The following is a 20,054-nucleotide window of genomic DNA, read 5'->3' as shown; positions in this document are numbered from 1 at the left end:
TGCGGATCGTGTGTAAAAGAGGAACAGGAACGTCAGAGATCTCACAGTAAACGGCATTCGTCACTGAGTCTCCGTCACAGGACGTCCTTCCTCCTCAGGACGAGAGCGAGACGCTGAAACATGTTCACTTTCCTCTCACACACACACACACACACACACACACCTCTGTGTCTCGATCAGCACAGACATGGGGCTGGTACTGGACAAAATTCCTTTTGGATTCATGTGTCTATAACTGAAAGAAAATAAAGAAAAGGAGCACAGATTTATCTTTATACAGGGATTATTTAGGATTATAAGTGCACTGGTCTGTTTTTAGAGTAAAAAGGCCAATGAAAAGATTATAAAAATAAATTTAAAATAAATGTAATTATTATAGTTTTTTTTTTTTATTTGTTAATTATTTTATTTTGCTTGAATAATGTGTGTGTGTCAAGAAAAAAAAAAGTTGTTTTTTTATGGTAAAAATGCATTTAAAAAAAAAGTGTCCTGTTAGGTTTAGGGTATAGGTTAGGGTTAGATTATAATATTTATAACTGTCTTCATATAAAAGCAATAGGTGTGTGTGTGAGTGTGTGTGTGTGTGTAGCAGCAGTGTCCTCTGGGGGCGGAGTCAGTGACACTGGAGTGGGAGGAGTCAGTGGGCGGGGCCAAAGTGCCTTCAACAAGTCAGACAAACATGCTCAGTTAGTCAGTCAATCTCAGGCACTCGCAGGAGAAGTCATTACCATCTGGACTAGCAGTGGGACGAGACGGAGAACTGAGCTGCACCTGTCCCACACACTCACTCACACACACACACACACTCAGGGGAGAGATCACACACAGCCTCTATGTGTGGCTGGGACCAGAGCGTCCTGGTAAGTGACATTTCTCTGAGCTTATTTCTGTGGGAAGCCAAGAATGCGTTTTACATTACAATCAACTGTTTCTGTTATTACATCAGTTCAATGTCTAGAGCTTATTTAGTTGTGTAGAGGTTGTTAATTATATGTGGTGTGAGTGTTTGTTGTGAGGCTTGTGAACTGTTTTATTGGGGCTTTCTAGTTAATTTTGTTTTTTTAGTTTTAGTTCTCGGCTATGAGAGTGTAGTCATTTCTATTTATTTTAATTCATTTAAAACAATTCTTATCTTCTGTATTTATTGGCTGGATGCATCTATACATACATATATATTTGTTATATATATATATATATATATATAATTTTATATAAATATATATATATATATAATTTATTTAAAGTACAGGTTTTTAAATGATTTCACCTAAAAGCAGTGTTTTAGATATAGTTTTATATGTTGTCTGTATATTTAGTACGCTTACATCTGATTTCCATGTTTGTTAATGTTGAGTTTCTCAGTTTCACTATGAGTTTTGGTCCTACAGCTGTCCTACGTGCAAGACTTTCTAACAAAAGAAAAAACTGTTTTCTGCTCTTCTCTTGTATAAAAAAAAATAGTACAAAATACTAATATAATAGAAAATGCTCAACTACAACATCAAATATCCACCAATCAACTCTTTTACTTTAGAAGTCGCTGTCTGTTCTGAAGCATGACATTTGACTGATTCTGTGAACTTTATAACGTAATACAACTGATAAAACTGTGAACATTTGTAGTTTATAGGAACGAAAAAAAGTTCCCATGAATGCACTTTTAATTCTTCAAGAGGTTTAAAAAACATCCTCAGAGTTTTGGTTGAGAATTTGACCTGTTTTGTGTGGAAGTGTTGAAGTATCGGATCGTATCACTTTTGCGTCCCAGTGGAAAAACGTTTCTCCTCTTTTGTTTCTGTTTCTCTCACACACACATTCTCTGGGATGGATTGATGGTTCCTCTGATTCCACATTTAGCCACATTCAGAAGCAGACGGGACTTCCTTCCTCTGTTTTCCTCCATTTGTGACTATTTTTTCACTCCGGGAAGAAAACAGGGAGAGGGGAAGAGGAACGAGGGATAGTTGATGGACAGAAATGAAGAGTAGGACACTAGAAGAGAGATTGCGATCAGTTCAGCTCAGGATGTCTTTTATTTACTTTAAGGAGCACTTTAGCTTCTCTGTGTTGAAAGACAGTTCGCCAACACTTTATGTATGATGCATTATACAAGCTTTCATATTGCATTATATTTTTTCATAAGTAGTTGTAAGCAAAGTTAAAATGCCGTGTGATATTTGCAGATTTCTTGTTACATCTGAAATGTGTTGTTTTTCGTGTGTTTTCATAGATTACACTTTCTAAAGGCGAAACATAAGTATTGTAATATAGTATAACTGTGGTTACAATTATTAATGAGACCATACAATGCATTATAAGGTGCATAATTAAATGTATTATATATTTAAAGGCTATAACTCTCTGGTGCTCTTCACGTGGAAAAATTACTGCATTTATTAATTTTTTCAATGAAATTAATGTACTATATTTTAGTTTGATAATGTTTTTTTATTTAATATTTAGTATTTTTAGGGGATTTTATGGTACTAAATTATATTTACGCTGTATTTATAATCCATTTATTCACTTTTTGAGCACAGACCTGAAAACGAAATGTCCAACTTAAACTGGTAAATCTTGAACGCTTTAGAGCGACAGACTGAAGTTTGATCTCTTTTCAAAGACGACACTTGGCAGATTATAGCTGACGTGAAAGAAGTTTAAAAAAGTGAACTTAGAAAAAGTCACAGCATGTTATCTTTAAATGACCGAACAGCACCAGAGGATAAAGCAAAGTGTTACCAGAAACAACCGAGATCTAATTGAGGCAAAAGCAAAATTTCGAATTAATTTCTTGCTATTAAAGAATATTTGTGTATCATAAAATGTTCCATAGAAAAAGAGCATTGATGTAGTTCAACCTTTGCCCTTTACCTAGATAATGTTTAGCTCTCACACAGACTACAACTCCTCTTCTTGTCCTCAGGCTGCTTCTCATCACAGCTCGGCAATGTTGACTACTGAGGGAGCGCCCTACACCGCGGACAATGAGGAGCTCAAGATGGATGTGGAGGATGCAGACATGACAAAATGGACGGAGGAAGAGTTTGAGGAGAAGTGCACGTACGTGGTGAAGGACCACACCTGGGAGGGTCCGGTGGAGAACACACGGGCCGAGGCGTCCTTGCCCAGAAACCTGGCCTTCAAACACCCGGCACACACCAAAGAGGTACGACAACGCCAGCACACACTCATGCTTTCTGAAATCTGCTAATAACACAAGCAAACGGAGAGAGTGTCACATTATCAAGCTGCAAGAACTTTGAATGGTTGTGATTTTTTGTTTAAACGGCATCTCCATAAAGCCACACCTACTGATCACACAACTGGTATTAATCTTCTTTATCTGCACTGTCAGCCCTTGTTTTGTTGAAAAAACCCTCCCTGTCTACGTCTGTGTGTGTGCTTAATAATTTCTAACTCGCATTGTCACTCGGCTAACACAAACATCCATACATCAGCGCAGCGCATGACAAGCTCCTCGAGCACCAGAGTGCAAAAGTTGAGCGGCGCGATCGTTTGCCATCTATCACACCGGGTTTATCTCCAGGTCTGTGTCCACCACAGTCCACAAACACACTACTTTCCACCTTTCCTGCGCTAATGACGGCTGACGCTGTGAATGGGATTAGGCTTCTCTTCTTTTCAAAGTGTTTGTAGATCAATAGGAACAGGGTTATGGATTTTTTCATCAATTGCTCTGTCCGTCTTATCTCTTCCTGTGAGCACGTACTTATGAGCTGATAAAGAGTTAGCGCTCTTTCTTCAAGAAACACCTGAGGATCAAACAGGAAGAGAGTGAGTGAAGTCATGTGGGAGATTACCATGATGAGAGACGCCGTTTAATGAGTGCTTGTAATCGCTCTTTACGGGAGTGCATAGAGCCAGACAAAAGTATTTGAAGTAAACTCGTACACTGGGAAAAAATTATCGTGATTTTAACGGTAAAATGTTACGGTGAAAAACTGTTAATTGGTTAATGGAAAGTTTCCGTACTATATACGGTGAATAACTTTTTTTGGACGTAAAAAAGAACAAGTCATTGTGTAATTTACAGTGAAAAAACTTATATTTACATTCACATCTGATGTATTTTACATGAAATAACTGTTTCTTCATAGTTTTTTCTAGTCAGTTATGTACATTAGGGTTTTATGTTACATTTAATGTTGTTAAATTAATGTTCATTGCATTTAAATTTCATTTCATGTGTGTTACCGTGATGGTGTTTAGTGTTTGTGTGAATATACAGCTTCTATATATTAGTATTAACTTCCTCAGCTTGTGATGAGCTTTGGTTCATCATGTGACTCTCATCACCGCTGTGATTGGTGGATGTCAGTGTATTACAATGGTACAAAACAGATATTAGTACTTCAATAGATCAGTAAATGAACATATCAGATAATGAAATATGGTTATTTACAGTAAATTTAAGTTAAGTCTGTAAAACCTAAAATGTTGCTACCGTATTTTTTACGGTACATTTCTGGCAACCATTTTATTACCGTAAATTTAACGGAATTATTTTTTTTTACAGTGTATCACCATTTTGTAGTATAAACTTGGAAAGCCTGCTCTAATAGGCTTTATTAATATAACGCACCTGTATGATTCGGTGTTGTGTAGAGAGGTTAAGCTCTGGCGCTCTCGTCAGAAGTGTCCGTGCGGTTAATCAGAGGTGAAGCGGGACAAACGAGTCGACTCTCTCAGCCTTAGGACACAACCTTGATGACCTTTCACTTCCCGTGGCTGTCGGGAGAGGTGACGGCTGAAGAGACGCATGGCTCTGTGTCTTTCAAGTGCGCACATCTGGCTGACTGTCAATTAATTACCCCTCTTTCTCTCTCACACACACACACACACACACACACGCACACACACACACACACACACTAATATAATGATGCTTATAATAAATATGAATCAGAAAATGATTTTGGTAATCTACCTCTTTCTCAACCACCTGTTTACCTGCTATTTTTTGACCAGGTCATTGGTGTAGTAAGCAGAGATAAATAACTCAAACCCTGGGTTGTTGTGTCTGACCCATGATCTGGGCAACACAAGAAAACTACCCAAACACTGGGTTGTTACGTCTGACCCAGAAGCTGGGTAACACAAGAAAACTACCCCAAATACTGAAAAAATAACCTAAAAAATTACCCAAAAGGCTCAACCCAGGATTTGGGTAGAAAAAAACACCCTAAATTTTTTTTTGGGAGTGTAAGGTCATCTACCTCTATCTTAACCACCTGTTTTTAACCACTATTTATATTATTTTTTGACCAGGTCATTGGTGTAGTGAGCAGAGAATACATCCCCAAAGGCACACGCTTCGGCCCCCTTGTGGGAGAAAGTTACACTGCAGAAAACGTCCCCAAAGATGCCAACAGGAAGTACTTCTGGCGGGTGAGTTGTTTTGTTTCAGAAGCTTTCAATAAAAGTAGGAGCGGACAAGTAAAAAAAAAAAAAAAAAAAAATACCGGGTCACTTCCTGTTCCACTGACTGACTTCCTGCGTGACATCATGGGCTGGATGGTTACAGAAGCAGTGAATTTGTATTCTCAGAGCGATCAGAAACTGCTGAGTAAAGATCTGCTGTTTTGGGAACTGCACTGACTGAGAGTGCAGCGATTCGTTCATCTTTATTTGACTGTGCAAGTGTGTGGGACCGGAAGTGCAGGATGACTCTTCAGTTCTGCTGCTGTAAATATAAGTCTTTCTTGAGAATACGTGAGCTCGACAGATCATCCGTGTCATCGTAGCGTTTGATCAGTGAAAAAAGTCAGCATCACAGTTGTTGTGCCACTACCAATCCCCTCACTCCTCTGTGCCTAGCAGCCGTAATCACGGAGACACTTCAGCTTTTATTTATTTATATAGCACATCTAGTTTATTAATTTACCAAGCCTAGCAAATTAAGGCATGACTACACACTCTTAGACATACACCCTCACACAACTGTATAGTGAGATCAGTATAGAAGAGTTAGAGAAAAAACTAAATAAAAATAAGTTATTACTTCAATGACCAGATTACCCTTAACTAAGTTAAAAAGATAAGTTTTCAACTGAGACTTAAACATCTCTATTGCTTGAGCTTGCTGGATATGAAGGGGAAGACTGTTCCACAACTTGGGAGCCACAACTGAAAAAGCCCGCTCAACCTTTGACTTTTTCTTAGAATAAGGGACAAAATTGGTTCATTGATCTTAATTTCCAACCTGATAAATAAAACCCTAAAAGGTCATTTGGGGACATGTTATGCATTCTTTCCTGAGTTCCTGTCAGAAAGTGCAAAGTCACCCCGCTCTAGTCTTATTTTCTGTCACTTCTATTTTGCTGCCAAATCTAAGATCCCCAAGCGGAACAACTCTGGTCTTTACCTACTAGTAATAGCATTGATATCATTCTTTCCTCAGTTACTGTCAGTCTTTCGCCATATGGTGCAAGACAGGTGATGACATAGTCACTGGTGAGAGTGTTCAAGTAGAAGTGGAAGTACAGTGTTGACGTTTCAGAGGGAAACCTTGTTTGTGACGTCTCAAAGTGTTCCTGGAACTTGCAAGCTTAGTGTAGAACTCATACTGAGACAGGCGTCCCCCCTTACAAACTTCAGACGAGTCCTAGGACTGTTGGAGAGACTGTGAATATTAGTGCGGGGGTGTTTGCTGACTCACTATGTGACTTTATAAGAGCAAATCCCACTCATTTGTTTCACAGACATGAGAAACACACAGGGGGACTTGAGAACAGAACATTTTAATCGCGTCTGATCTTCATTTTCTTCTTTATGTTTTGTAGATATACTCGAATGGAGAGTTCTGCCATTTTGTGGACGGACTGGACGAGGAGAAGAGTAACTGGATGCGTTATGTGAATCCAGCTCATTCCCAGCAGGAGCAGAATCTTGCCGCCTGCCAAAACGGGATGAGCATCTATTTCTACACCGTCAAGGCCATTCCTGCTGACCAGGAGCTTCTGGTGTGGTACTGCCCTGAGTTTGCCCGCCGCCTCAACTACCCTGCCTCTGGAGAGATTATGATGCAAAAACTCAGTAAGTTCATGCAAACAACTTCTCTTTGTTTGTCATAGCCCTGGGGTCTCATTTATAACCGTTGCGTGGCACAAAACAGGCCCTGAAAGAGGCGTACGCCACTTCACACGCATAAGTTGTGATTTATAAACACAAACTTGACAGGAAAATTTGAGGAACTGATGAAGGAAAACCACTTTAAATCTTCATTATGAGTCCTAATCAGAAATACAGTGCATGTTCACAATAAAAGAATGATTAAAACTATCTAATATACACATTCAGATTAAATATGCCATTCTCATTAATGGAGTTAAGCACTTATTTCACATTTCCGAGAAGTTACAACATTTTTTATATTCTAAAAAATAGAAATATTAGTAGTGTACGCGCTGCTTTTGAACACTTTTCCTGCGGCATGCTGAGTTTTAATGTTTTAACTACAGCGAGGATTGTTTAGCGCATGATGATAATAGCAGAACTCATGGTCTGAGGAAATATTTTCACGCAAATAATGATCAATTATGCACAATAAGGACTATCTGTTTCCATAAAAAATATAAAGCAATTAAAAATACTATTTGGCCAGTGGAAAAGATTGAGAAAAACTTTCTCTGAAATGTATTTTATACAATTTGATTTATTTATTCTAAAACAAGGCGAGGATAGGCTACTAAATGATTTTTAACCATGTAATGTGAAGCACATCCGTATCTCATATTTTCCTAATGTCTTGTACCGTTAAACATGGTCTCACGTGGATGAATATGCATATGCAATTGATAGGATATTCATAGTAAAACAAGGCGTTGTAAGCTCATATATGGTTATTTCGGGGAGGAGGCGTGTTCACAATCTCCCTCTGACTGGGATTATAAAGGGAATTTTGCGCAGGTTCTGGCGTTCGCACGGTTTTTTAAGTTTGAATATTTTTTGGCGTTCACCATTTTTGTCTTTCGGGCGCACATACACTTTTAGTAAGGATCCTACGCACAGTTTTATAAATGAGACCCCTGGTTCCTCGTTATCTCAGTTTAAGTCAAGGAAAACATGCCATCCCACTTTAGAGATAGACCATTGTGCAAACACACCAGCGTCTTCTCTTTCATCTGCGTTAGGATCGGAATTCTTTGAACCACTCGATTTCTCTGCTTTCTTCCCCAACAATGTTTTCCTTCAGACTAATTACAAAGAATAGCAGTGTAATGTTCCAGCCATTGGTGTTTGAGGATGTTCTTTAAACATGAAAGTGCAGGCTAAGGTTTGTTTTGCCCAACATAATAAACCGGCAATAAAAGTCCTCAAAGCTGAAAGGACGAGACAGAAGAAAAGATTGATACGGAGGACAGGGGGAGATTATAGTTAGGTGAACAGGCCAGTCAGTGTGACTCCTCTCCCCAGAGTCATGCGCATACCCCGGGGCCACTGGATGTAGCCGACCCCTTGAGCTCAACACACACACACACACATAGACAAGCCTGTAATTACACCTACTCCCTCATACCTGCAGCCTGAAGAGGGAATAATAGCCCCTGGATCTCAAAGCTGCACAGCAGTGAAACCTAGTGTGACTCAGCCCAACAGGACGGCGTGATCTGACTGACACAACCTCCCACATGAAACTGATTTAGACGCTGACTTTCTATTTCACTGGCCCTGTCTGGTGTAAAACGACAGCACATTCAGCCAACGTGTATCTTAAGTGCCTTCATTCCTACCATCCTGCCTCAGGAGGTGTGGGAGGAACTTTTTCATTTGCTTGCCACTTTAAGAGTAAGGAGAGGCTAGTAAGAGCGTGCGCAGGAGAAGAAAAAAAAAACATCTCCATTGACTAGTTGAACTTCCTGGCGGCAGGGCTGTGCTGACAGATTGATATCTCTGTGATCGCCGGCTGTTTGTTTTTGGCAAGCTCTCTAGGGAGGAACAGAACTGGTGCTATCTGTGGAAGAGAGGTGGGAGGGGAGAACTGATAACCTCTCGGTTTGTTTACACGTAGCTGCCGGGACAGAAGGATAGGGGAGTAGAGAGTACGGTACATCTTTTAAGGGATGCACACAGTCATATTCACACTTGAATTCTACACAATTAACCCTGTGAATGTTAAGTGGACAGGAAGCAGGAAGTTATTTAATTGTTTACATCCTTTTAAAGGAGATAAGTATTTAAGACGTATGGGAAAGTAATTTTCTAATTAGCTTTCCACCTTTCATTAAATGTGGGTGTGTGGAAGAGTCCGGGTGGTTTATAATGGGTCTATTTAGCCCAAACATTCTGACTCTGACTAAAATTTTTATGTGAATTCTGTGCAAGCTTTTAAGTTTGAGGTTGCGCAGAAATTTGGGAGCTCATGAAAGATCGATCACTAAATAATATCCGGTCTCTTTGGACTCTACAAGGGAGAGATCTAGGCATGTAGATCCCTATTAGCAGGACGCCATCCGTCCCCCCACACCCACTCAGTGAACCCCATTAGATAGTATCAGTGCATCCATCCCACCCTGACCGGGGCGCTGTCAGGCTCACATCCTGTAGACCCTAACACCAGACAATTTGTCAAACTGTCACACTAAGTGAACCACTGGGGTGCTTTGTTGAAATTTGGTTTAAGAAGAGCTATGTGCTCTGGGACAATGGAGCTGCTGTATCCCTCAAATTAACAATAACTGGATTGGATGTACTTGTTTCTCAATCTCGTTGACAAGTAATATGTGTAACACATAACACAAAGTAGTTGTCAAAATTGTCCAAAAAAACAAAAAACAATTGACGCTTTGAGCGGAATCGTAAAACACACCTGATTGCCCACAATGATCAGCGCATGGAGCGCATTTTCTTTATTACCTTTAGAAAATAGTAGTAAAATACGATAAGAACTCATTCTCATAAAATATGACAAGAAGAGTTATCAAATCGGTTGATATTTCACTGAATCATTTCTGTTCCCAAATGTTTATAAATGTCACTGGTAGTCACTGTATGAAGAATATTTGGGTATAATATGTCACAGTTTACTTTATTTTGTTCTCCTCACTTACATAAATGAACTATAGTGTCCTATCTGGTAATTATATCTGGTGTCTGAATATTTTTTTTGTGTTGGTTTGACTGTATTTTTACAACATGTTTTTGAAGCGCTGATCATTGTAGCCAATCACAGACATATTCGATGAGCGCGTGAACATCATGGCCAATCAGAGGTGTTTATGGTTTCGCTCAACAGCGCTCAAAGCGTCACATTTTTTACAATTTCAGTATTGACTTGGTACAGAAGTCAGTACTTTTTGACAACTCTAACACAAAGAGATATGTGAATTCGTGAGAAAATTATTGACATTGTTTTATTGTGTGTGAACAGAGCAGAGCCTGATTGAAGCCAAGCAGCAAGCGACCGAAGTCAAGCACCCGGTGAAAAGAGAGCACAGCGTTTCAGAGATCTTGAAAGACGTTCTGCAAGAACCCAGCAGACCTCTTCCCACCCGTCCTCGCTGCCCAAACACTCCAGACCGACCTCTGTACCCCAGTCCTGTCTATCCGCTCCGCCCTTCCCTAAACGAGGACTTTTTAAAGAGCACCACAGTGTTTGGCCTCCCGACCCGCTCCCACAGACAGTGTTCAGCGACGCCCAGCCCTTCTGCACACAGCAGTCCCGAGAGAAGTCCAGAAAGCAGTCCTGCACCAGCATCCCTTGAGCCACGAGACAGTCTTCTTTCCTTCTCTCCAGCACTGTACAGTCGAGGTCTGAACCCCTACCATGGCTACTCACCGGCCGGCTCAATGCCATTCTACCCGAACCCGCACTACTCACGCTACCTCATGCCCCACTACCCTGTTAGTAGTCTGAGTGGGCCACCTACCCTAGGGGGAATGTTTCCACACATGTACCCGTTTTACAGCAGCCTGATCCCCCCTCATGTACCCTTCCCACCTGGGATGCTTCCATCCGAGGGCGGTCGACAATTCCTGCTTCCCCCTGACTCTCCGGCTCCCAGGGATCTCCTTCTCCCAGCGGCCACCAGTGCCTTTTCCGCAGCCACTTCTCTGAAAGACAAACCCATCATCCACGGGCACGGGCACCACTACGCTCCTGCCGGCGGGTCTCCAACAGCCGGTTCGGGAGCCTCTACGGGACGCGTTCCTACCAAGCCTACCTCAGCCATTCTGAGCACCAGCCGCACAGAGGACGAGGCCATCAATCTCAGCAAGATGAAACGAGGCTCCGCAGGCTACAAAAGTCTTGATTATCCACTTAAGAAGCAGAACGGGAAGATCAAGTACGAGTGCAATGTTTGCACCAAGACTTTCGGGCAACTTTCGAATCTCAAGGTAAGCAAGAGAACTGTCTCTCTGTGTGCACATTTGAAATACTCCTCGTAGTGCCTAGTAGGGTTGTGTATCGTTTGAATTTGAATGATTTTGATTGCGATTCTTATCGATTCCTGATTTCGATTCCATTAAGGTATAAAAAAAAACTTAGATATCATTCACATATAGTCTTATTGCAAAACATTTAATTTCAGCTGAAGATCATGAACAAAAATCAACAGGCTAAAGAACACTTTGCCTGTAGTTTAAAAATACCATAGAAAAACAACTAGCCTAACTAATATAAATTTCAAACATTATTAAAGACAAGTAAACACTCAGCAATTAAAAAAGAACAACTAGAGGAAAACATTTTTTTTTTTTTTTTTTGCAATCGCAACAAATAGATACAACTGAACAAAGATATACGATTGAAATTAACAGTAATTTAAGATTTTCAGGTATTCAGGAAGAAACTGCACTTTATAATTAAAATATACATTACAAAAATAGTTACAAAAGTTATTTGTATCCGAACAAGTATCCGATTCCTGACCTCAAGTATTTGATTCCAGATTTGGATTTCAATTTGATTCGATTCCCAACCCTAGTGCCTATCTAACCTATCTTTGTTTTCAGGTTCACCTGCGTGTCCACAGTGGTGAACGACCCTTTAAGTGTCAGACCTGCAATAAAGGTTTCACCCAGCTGGCCCATCTGCAGAAACACTTTCTGGTCCACACCGGAGAGAAACCCCACGAGTGCCAGGTAAAATAAACATAATATGTAATATAATGTACAGTCAAACCAAAAAATTATTCAGACACTTTGACCTGATCATGTTTTGCTAAAGTGTAATTTCTTTAATTGCTAATGCTCTTTTTACACCACAGACTGAACAAAATGAAGCATTGCTTGGTAAACTGTAGTTAAATTTAACAGCTGACAGATATTCAACATAATTCATGTGTGAGACAGTCTAACAGAAGGACGGACAAAACCAGTCAAATATCAACTCTGAGTTCTTGTCATATTTTATTACCATTTTCTAAATTATAGCGAATAAACTGTGATATTGTGAGAAATGTTGAAGGTGTCCGAATACATTTAGCTTTGACTAAGTTCTCCGCACAGATGAGAGCGAGATCCTAAAACTCTGCTTTGACCTTCACAGGTGTGTCACAAGCGTTTCAGCAGCACGAGCAACTTGAAAACACATTTGCGGCTGCATTCTGGGGAAAAGCCCTACCAGTGCAAGATCTGCCCAGCCAAGTTTACACAGTTCGTCCACCTCAAGCTGCACAAACGGCTACACACACGAGAGCGTCCACACCAATGCCCACACTGCCACCGCAACTACATCCACCTCAACAGTCTGCGGCTCCATCTCAAAGGCTATTGCTTAGCGCTCATCCCTCCTCCCAGCTGCAGCCTCGACGAACTCAACCGCGTCAACGAGGAGATCGAACGCTTCGACATCAGCGATAACGCAGACCGGCTGGAAGAGATGGAGGGGTTTGACGTGGACGGCACGGTGGAGAAACAGATCTTTGGTTTGCTCTGGCAAGAGATGGATTTTAAGGCGTCGTATCACACGGTTAGCACTAGCGGAGACCGGCATCCGTCGACACCGTATCGTCTGAGCGAACATGGAAGTGAGGCGTCGGTCATCAAGGTTCATTGCAGCAGCCCTATTCAACTCCTACCCATCACGGTTAAAAAGGAGACAGAGGAGGCCATGGAAACCTAGCCGACGAGACGCTTTGGACCAGAATACACAATTCTTCTCAAAGAATCAGGCCTTTAAAGGGATATTTCACCCAAAAATGAAAATTAGCCCATGATTTACTCACTCTGAAGCCATCCTAGGTGTACATGACATTCTTCTTTCAGACGAACACAATCAGAGTTATATAAAAACATGTCCTGGCTCTTCCCAGCTTTATAACGGCAGTGAATGGATGTATATTTTTTGAAGTCCATCATAAAAGTGCATCTATCCATGATAAAAGTGCATCTTGTCATACACACCTAGGATGAGTTGAGGGAGAGTAAATCCTGGGCTAATTTTCATTTTTGGGTGAACTACTCCTTTAAGTTCAGGGACTTCAGTACTCAGGGCTAACAGACATTGATCCAGTCCATCAGTGCTCCAGTATGTCCTACACAAATGATAAAGACAATCATATCTTTTTTTTATTATTATTATTATTATTTGCTCTTCTTGGTGTTTATTTTTAAGTTTGTTACTTAATCTATTTAATTTATTGTTCAACGCGTCATTCTTCACAACCAATACGATGTTTACAATGACTCATTGTAATTTACTGTTTTATATTTCCTTCTACTGTCTTCTTCTTTGCGGATGGTAAGTGTAAATAGTGTCCCGGTTGACTGTGATTTGATGCGCGACTGCAGAGAGCTTCCCACATTCAGGTTGATTTTTTAATGTGGGCTGAAGTCAGAGGAAGGCTTTTTTTTTTTTTTTTTTACTCTAGGAAGGGTTACATATCTGTGTACGTGTTTTACATAACATTTTTTTCTCTTAATGTTGAGCTCTACACAATATAATGAATGCAAAAAGGGCATATTATATATTAACAACTGTTACCTCAGATGTGGGAGTGTGTGTGTGTGCGTGTGTGTGCTTGTATTGAGAGCTATATGTGATGTTTGTTTTGCTAACCAAATGTCCCAGTGTGCAGTTCTGCATGTGGTCCAAAGAAACGCAGTCTGTCACACACACAGGCTGTGAGATCGACACTGCTTCTTCTTCCTTATGTGTGGCACATCACTGAAACCAAAAATGATAAAGAAATGAGAATGTGTAGAGGATAACCAAAGCGAACTCTTCAGAGATGTGCAAACGCAGTGTGAGCTGCTGCGACTGTCTGTTCTGAGGTCAGTGGTGACGACCACCTCGGCCTTCGTATGCACTGGCTCTTTGTCTTTCATCTTGTGTTTGTACTTTTCCCTTTGTTTTTAATATGATTCTGTCCAGCGATATTAGCAGGAGCATCATGTGCTGTGAGGTAGTAGTAGTATCTCATAGACTCTCTGTCCTAAAGTATGACCAAAGTCTACACCTCATCTTCAGCTTTAAATTAAAGAAAAAGACTGTCTTTGTTTACATACTGGTTTACGTAGCTATTTAAGTACAGCTTTGACAAAATGTAAATTATAATATAAATCTTCACTGATCTAATGCATTTTTGTGGCTTGTGTGCTCTTTCATTATATATAGGGTACAAGGTTTGATTTTATTCCCCTCTAAACCACCAAAAACTGACTTTCCTAAACATCCGCGTGAAAGTCTCGAGAGGGATATGGTGATGAACAAAAATGGTCAAATATGTCAAATGTTTTGGTTTGCGAAATCAGAGGAGCGCAAAACTTTAGTGAGAAAAGGCAAAAGCATTGAGATATATCTCTTCAATTAGAAAATAAATGTGGCATTCAATCAGATCTGTTATTTCTAACCCTTAAAGAGTTTTTGCATCATGATGACTTTTGTTTTTCAGATAAAAACATAGTGTTCAAATGTGCAAAAAACGTATTTGCAATTAAATACAACACCAAAAAAACGGCCAAAAATAAATTCAATTTAGAAACTAAACATCCGTGTGAAACTGTAAAACTGGCTGATTCTTGACGCAAAGTTGATTCTGAGAGAAAGGTCTTCGATGGAACCAGTAAAGCGATACGGTGACGAACAAAAAGTATGTCGAATGTTTTGGTTTCTCCCGAGAAACTTTGTGAAATCTTTGCGAGTGAACGCACACTCTCTCAGGGGAACGCAAAACTTTAGTGAGAAGATGCAAAAGCATTGAGATATATTTCTTCAATTAAAAAAACATATTTGGCATTTTATCAGATCTGTTATTTTTAACCCTTAAAATAATGACTTTGCATCATGACTTTTGTTTTTCAGATAAAACCATAATGTGCAAAAAAATTATTTGCAATTAAATACAGCAAAAAACAAAACAAAATAAAAAAGCCAAACATAAATTCAATGTAGAAAATATGTAAGGGCTCTGATTCTTAGGTACTTAAAGATACAGCAAACTACCTAAACCAGTGCATTAAAAACTATAGCGAGTAGCTCCGGGGTAAAAGTTTGCAACCCCACAATTACGAGAAGCTTCATGAACATTTCCCACGATGAGAGCCATGACTCAACAGACAAAAGAATCAGCCAATGTGTCAAATTCCACACGCACAAATCATGAGCTGTTAGTAATGCCACCACAACAGGCCTATACATCACACTACCCCACTATAATAATGAAATGCATATGAATGCAAAACAATTCATATCTCTGCACAAAAACATCAAAATGTTGTGTACAGTACTGTGACCAGCTGTGACCACAACAGGGACTTTTGATGGATTATCTGGCATGCCATGCAGGGTATCCCACTAACTATGAAATCTCATTAGTCTAAAATCCTCATAACTGTACATTATAAATATGAGCTAGGTCCATTTCAAGATGTTCTTATTTTTAATGAAAATCTGTCCGAGCAACAATTACTGAAGCGACCTAAACACTTCAAGCCAAAAGCACTCCGAACTGAATGAGTAAGGTATTTTGATTGTTAGACAGATGTGGTAACACACAGCTCTTCCTAATCCAGCTCTTCTGAGAACACTGACTACATCAACTGGAATCCCTTTCAGCTCTTCTAAAAATGTACATTTATAGGTCCCATGTGAGCATGTGGATTACTTGATAATTGGCTTTCTCCGTTTCCCGCTGTGATGATGATGATGATGAAGATGATGTCTGAATCACTGACGCTAAAAGGGGAAAGTTGCAGAACAGAGAATGGACAGAACAGCAAATCTTTAACCGAGTATAAAGATAAAAGTCACAGGCTCATTGGAAAAACAGGCCTCTATCTACATTTTTAAATATACACAGGCAAATTATTGATAAATAAAGTCTTAATCTCACACGGTTACAGCACAATACAATGTTATGAGCTCAAAACACTTTTACCACAGTGCATGATTTGTAAACTACTACTATATTTTAACGTTTGCATCACATGATGTTTGTGTTCGGCTCACCTGATGTACAGTAGTGCACACTCGAGGAGTCAAACACACACAAGTCACAATCACAGAGATAAGAAGATGCACGTTAACACCACATGCTTTAGCATCTCACGTTTGCTTCTGTTCACACTAGAGTCCACTCGATGGCCACTCGATGACACAATACATCCAGCTCAGCACTTTCTTAATAACCGCGATTATGATGATGCTCGTGGAAATGATGCTTGACGCGATCGCGGACAGCGAAAAGATCCTGTTAAATAGTTAATAATTAATATTACATTATATTAAAGCGGCAGACAAGCACCAGCTTAGAATAAACAGAACGATATAGTATAATTTAGTTTATAGTTTAAAGTTATCTTTATCGTTCTTGGTGTGAACGGGCCTTAAAGGCACATTAACATGATTTTTATTATACAATAAACAACAAATAGTAACATGATAATAAACTGCTGGCTGACTTTTCCATTTGTTGACATCGTTGGATTCAAATGGTAAATATCATAGGCTATATTAAGTTGGGTGTCCACCTGAGATAACCATATTTATAAGGAAATCATCATAATTATTAATATTAATAATAATATAAAAAAATGTATGCTAGTAGGCTAATGGTTAGGTTAGGAGGTGCTGCTCTATTTCCAAACGAGATAAAGCATTAACCTTTAACAATACCGGACATTTCTGAGCACGCGATACTTACAACAACAAATGTAGAATAACAAAACGCTGGCAGATTAATATTCATCTGTTTCAGATCAAACTGAGATGCTTTTAGCGCCTATGAACGTGCCAGAAGCAACGTAATATGATTTTGCTGAAATGTCGCCACATTTAAAAATGTCCATGGCATAGTAGTATAATTGATGCACTTAATATTCAACAGTTTTATTTATTATTGAATATTATATGAGAACTGAACTGAGCTGGATGATGACATCGCTGTTTTCTCCAGAGCGGCTATACATATATAAACTAAATAACTTTTAAATGAACCATCACTGAACTTACTTAAGCTGCATGGACTATATTTCCCACATTTCTAGTACAATTATGTGGGTTTGTTTCATTAATACAGTGTCTTCTTTTTTCTTGATTTATCCTGAAAGAATGGAAGTGAAATGTGACAACATGCCCCATCACATGCACATTATATCATGACCATAGGACATCTAATAAAAAAAATATACAAGACAAACTAAAATATTTTGTCAATAAAATACAATAATTAACTTTTTCATATAAAATAATGCCATTTAAAAAAAAAATTAAAGATTTTTTTGAGTTTGACAACAAACTATAAAGCATATTTCAAAACATAATAATAATGAATGATTTCTGAACATTGACTCTCAGTCTTTATTCACATTTTTCTCATGGTTTCTCAATAATTCATAAAAGTATAGAATGGAATATCATAGTTCTAATAGTAACGCAGTGTGACAACATGCCCCGCCTGAACAACTGGGGTTTAAACCCGGCGAGTGTTTCTGCTGTTAGATCAGCATTAAACAACTATCTCAACTGTTAAATTACAGATATAAGAGTAAAAATAATATCAGATTTGTCTAATTTTAAATAAACACTAAACACTAAAAAACAGATGAAAAATTAACATAAGACATTTACTTTTGCTAGATAAATAAATGTTCAGTGATATCTTCCAAAGATTTTTGAATTGTGGTGTATTTGTTTCTCTCTATGTGTTGATATGGCAGTAAATACACTAAGTTTGGTCATGCTAGCATGTGTTTAAGTGTTTAAACGAGTGTGTGCAACTACAGCTGCGTTAGTTTGTGCCCCGCTCTCTCCTACTGAGGAAACAAATGAAGGAAACAGGAAAAAGGAAGGAAAGAGGAAGAAGTGAATCCAAGTATAAAATCCTTTTTTTTTAAAGAAAGAAAGCCGAACAGGACACACAAGCTGGAAGACGTCACCAGGGTCCCTCAGCACCTGTGCATTAGGGCTCAGGTTAATGAGAAGAGAGAGTTGAGTGTGTTCCTCAGGATCCTCCTCTCCTCTCTCAGCTCCAGGTGTTCCCTGCGGACAGAGGGAAAGTTGTCTTCGGACACCTCGTATAACTCAGCTGAGTTATGGCCTTGAGTTTTACTTTTATATCCAGTCAGCCAGTGCAGGGGAGTGAGGACGCGAGAGTAATGTGCATACAGACCCACATATGAGACATGAACCTCATTAACTTCACTTCAAAGAGGGTCAGGACTAAAGCAGCTTCCCATGGAGGAAACCACGAGATGCAGGACATGAAGACAGGAGTTTTTACTGCTCTTACGGCAGAACAAATGTCTGAGGAGAATGACAGAGGAGTAGAGTGGCTCCTGTGATCTTTAAGTGACGGGTTTACAGGAATCAGTGAGTCTCGACCAGCTCTTTATTTAATGAACACATGAAGAGAACTGGGCTTCACTTTGATGTTCTGTACGCCTCCCACCCGTCTTCCTGTGCGAAGACCACTCACACACACGCGCGCACACACACACTCACACACACAATGGTCCTGAAAAAAAAAGTAACATTTGTTCTGTTTCGTGGTCATAAATGAGCGCATTGGAAATGAATGGCGACGAGTTTCCTCTAGTGGAAGCGTTTGGTACTGCAGCCGAACACACTCTCACTGAAAGCTCGTTCACGGAGATATCAGCCTCACATTTGGAGCACAACTTGTTTAGATTTATGGCTTTGATTTTCTCACAGTTTTAGAGTAAAACATGTTTTTGAGAATATATTTCATGTAAAAATTGAAAATAGTATTTTTCACATTTTTCATAACATAAAATTCTGTAACTTTTTTAAGTTCTCTTTTTAAAACTTTTTCACGTCAGCTATAATCTGCCAAGTGTCGTCTCTGAAAAGAGATCCAACTTCAGTCTGTCGCTCTAAAGCGTTCAAGATTTACCAGTTTAAGTTGGACATTTAGTTTTTAGGTCTGTGCTCAAAAAGTGCATATATTGATTATAAATACAGCGTATTATTCAATGTAATTGAGTACCATCAAGTAAATCAGATTTAAACAGTAAATCCCCTAAAAATACAAAATATGAAATAAAAAATATTATCGAACTAAAATATAGTACATTCCTTTCATTGAAATAAAAAAATACATTTGGTCATTGAATGCAATGCATATTCAGTGTGAATAATGACCTGGAACTACGGAGTCTGTGAGGGGACAAAAGATATCGTGGCCATTAATCAAACATTTCCCAGACAGCAACATAGTGTCGGCCCAGATCCGGCCCACATCCCGAACTCATGGTTCCACACGGGCCGGATCTGGGGGGTTGTTCCCACAACTTAATTTCATCCCTCATTTTAGTTAGTCAATTAAAACAAGGGAACAGATTAGTACAAAATGGCCACTATAGTAAAATATGGCCACGAATTAATAAATCGTGTGAATGATTGATTTTTCTAATCTTTTTTTTTTATATATCAGGTGAAATATTAGCTTATTATGAGCAGCTGGCCTGTGACTACACCACACAGCTCTGCTATCAGCTCCAGAGGAATGAAATATGGATATCATATTAAAAATAAAGGTTCTTTATGGGAATCAATGAAGATTCTTTAACATCTATGAAATCTTTCCATTGCACAAAACGTTCGTTATAGTGGAAAATGCTCTATA

The 20,054-nt window shown here is 39.2% G+C and overlaps 1 protein-coding gene across 1 annotated transcript; it reads left to right on the top strand.

The window, feature by feature from the left end:
- Positions 1 to 706: 706 nt before the first annotated feature.
- prdm1a (PR domain containing 1a, with ZNF domain) lies at positions 707 to 14,542 on the top strand. The gene is made up of 7 exons (XM_084435680.1): positions 707 to 860; positions 2,927 to 3,169; positions 5,293 to 5,412; positions 6,807 to 7,059; positions 10,394 to 11,361; positions 11,980 to 12,108; positions 12,515 to 14,542. The coding sequence occupies exons 1-7, from the start codon at positions 834 to 836 to the stop codon at positions 13,088 to 13,090; spliced, it is 2,316 nt and encodes a 771-aa protein (XP_084291806.1). The 5' UTR covers positions 707 to 833; the 3' UTR covers positions 13,091 to 14,542.
- Positions 14,543 to 20,054: the final 5,512 nt, after the last annotated feature.

Source organism: Rutilus rutilus (genome assembly GCF_951802725.1).
Source record: "Rutilus rutilus genome assembly, chromosome: 17".
NCBI lineage: Eukaryota > Metazoa > Chordata > Actinopteri > Cypriniformes > Leuciscidae > Rutilus > Rutilus rutilus.
Note: the sequence above shows the minus strand (reverse complement) of the source record. Positions and strands in the feature narration are given on the sequence as shown.

Excerpts from the sequence above, each read along its gene's own strand:
- prdm1a (XM_084435680.1), top strand. The coding sequence starts at position 834 with ATGTGTGGCTGGGACCAGAGCGTCCTG. Across the intron at positions 5,413-6,806 it reads ACAGGAAGTACTTCTGGCGG|ATATACTCGAATGGAGAGTT; the intron begins GTGAGTTGTTTT and ends TATGTTTTGTAG. Across the intron at positions 12,109-12,514 it reads AGAAACCCCACGAGTGCCAG|GTGTGTCACAAGCGTTTCAG; the intron begins GTAAAATAAACA and ends TGACCTTCACAG.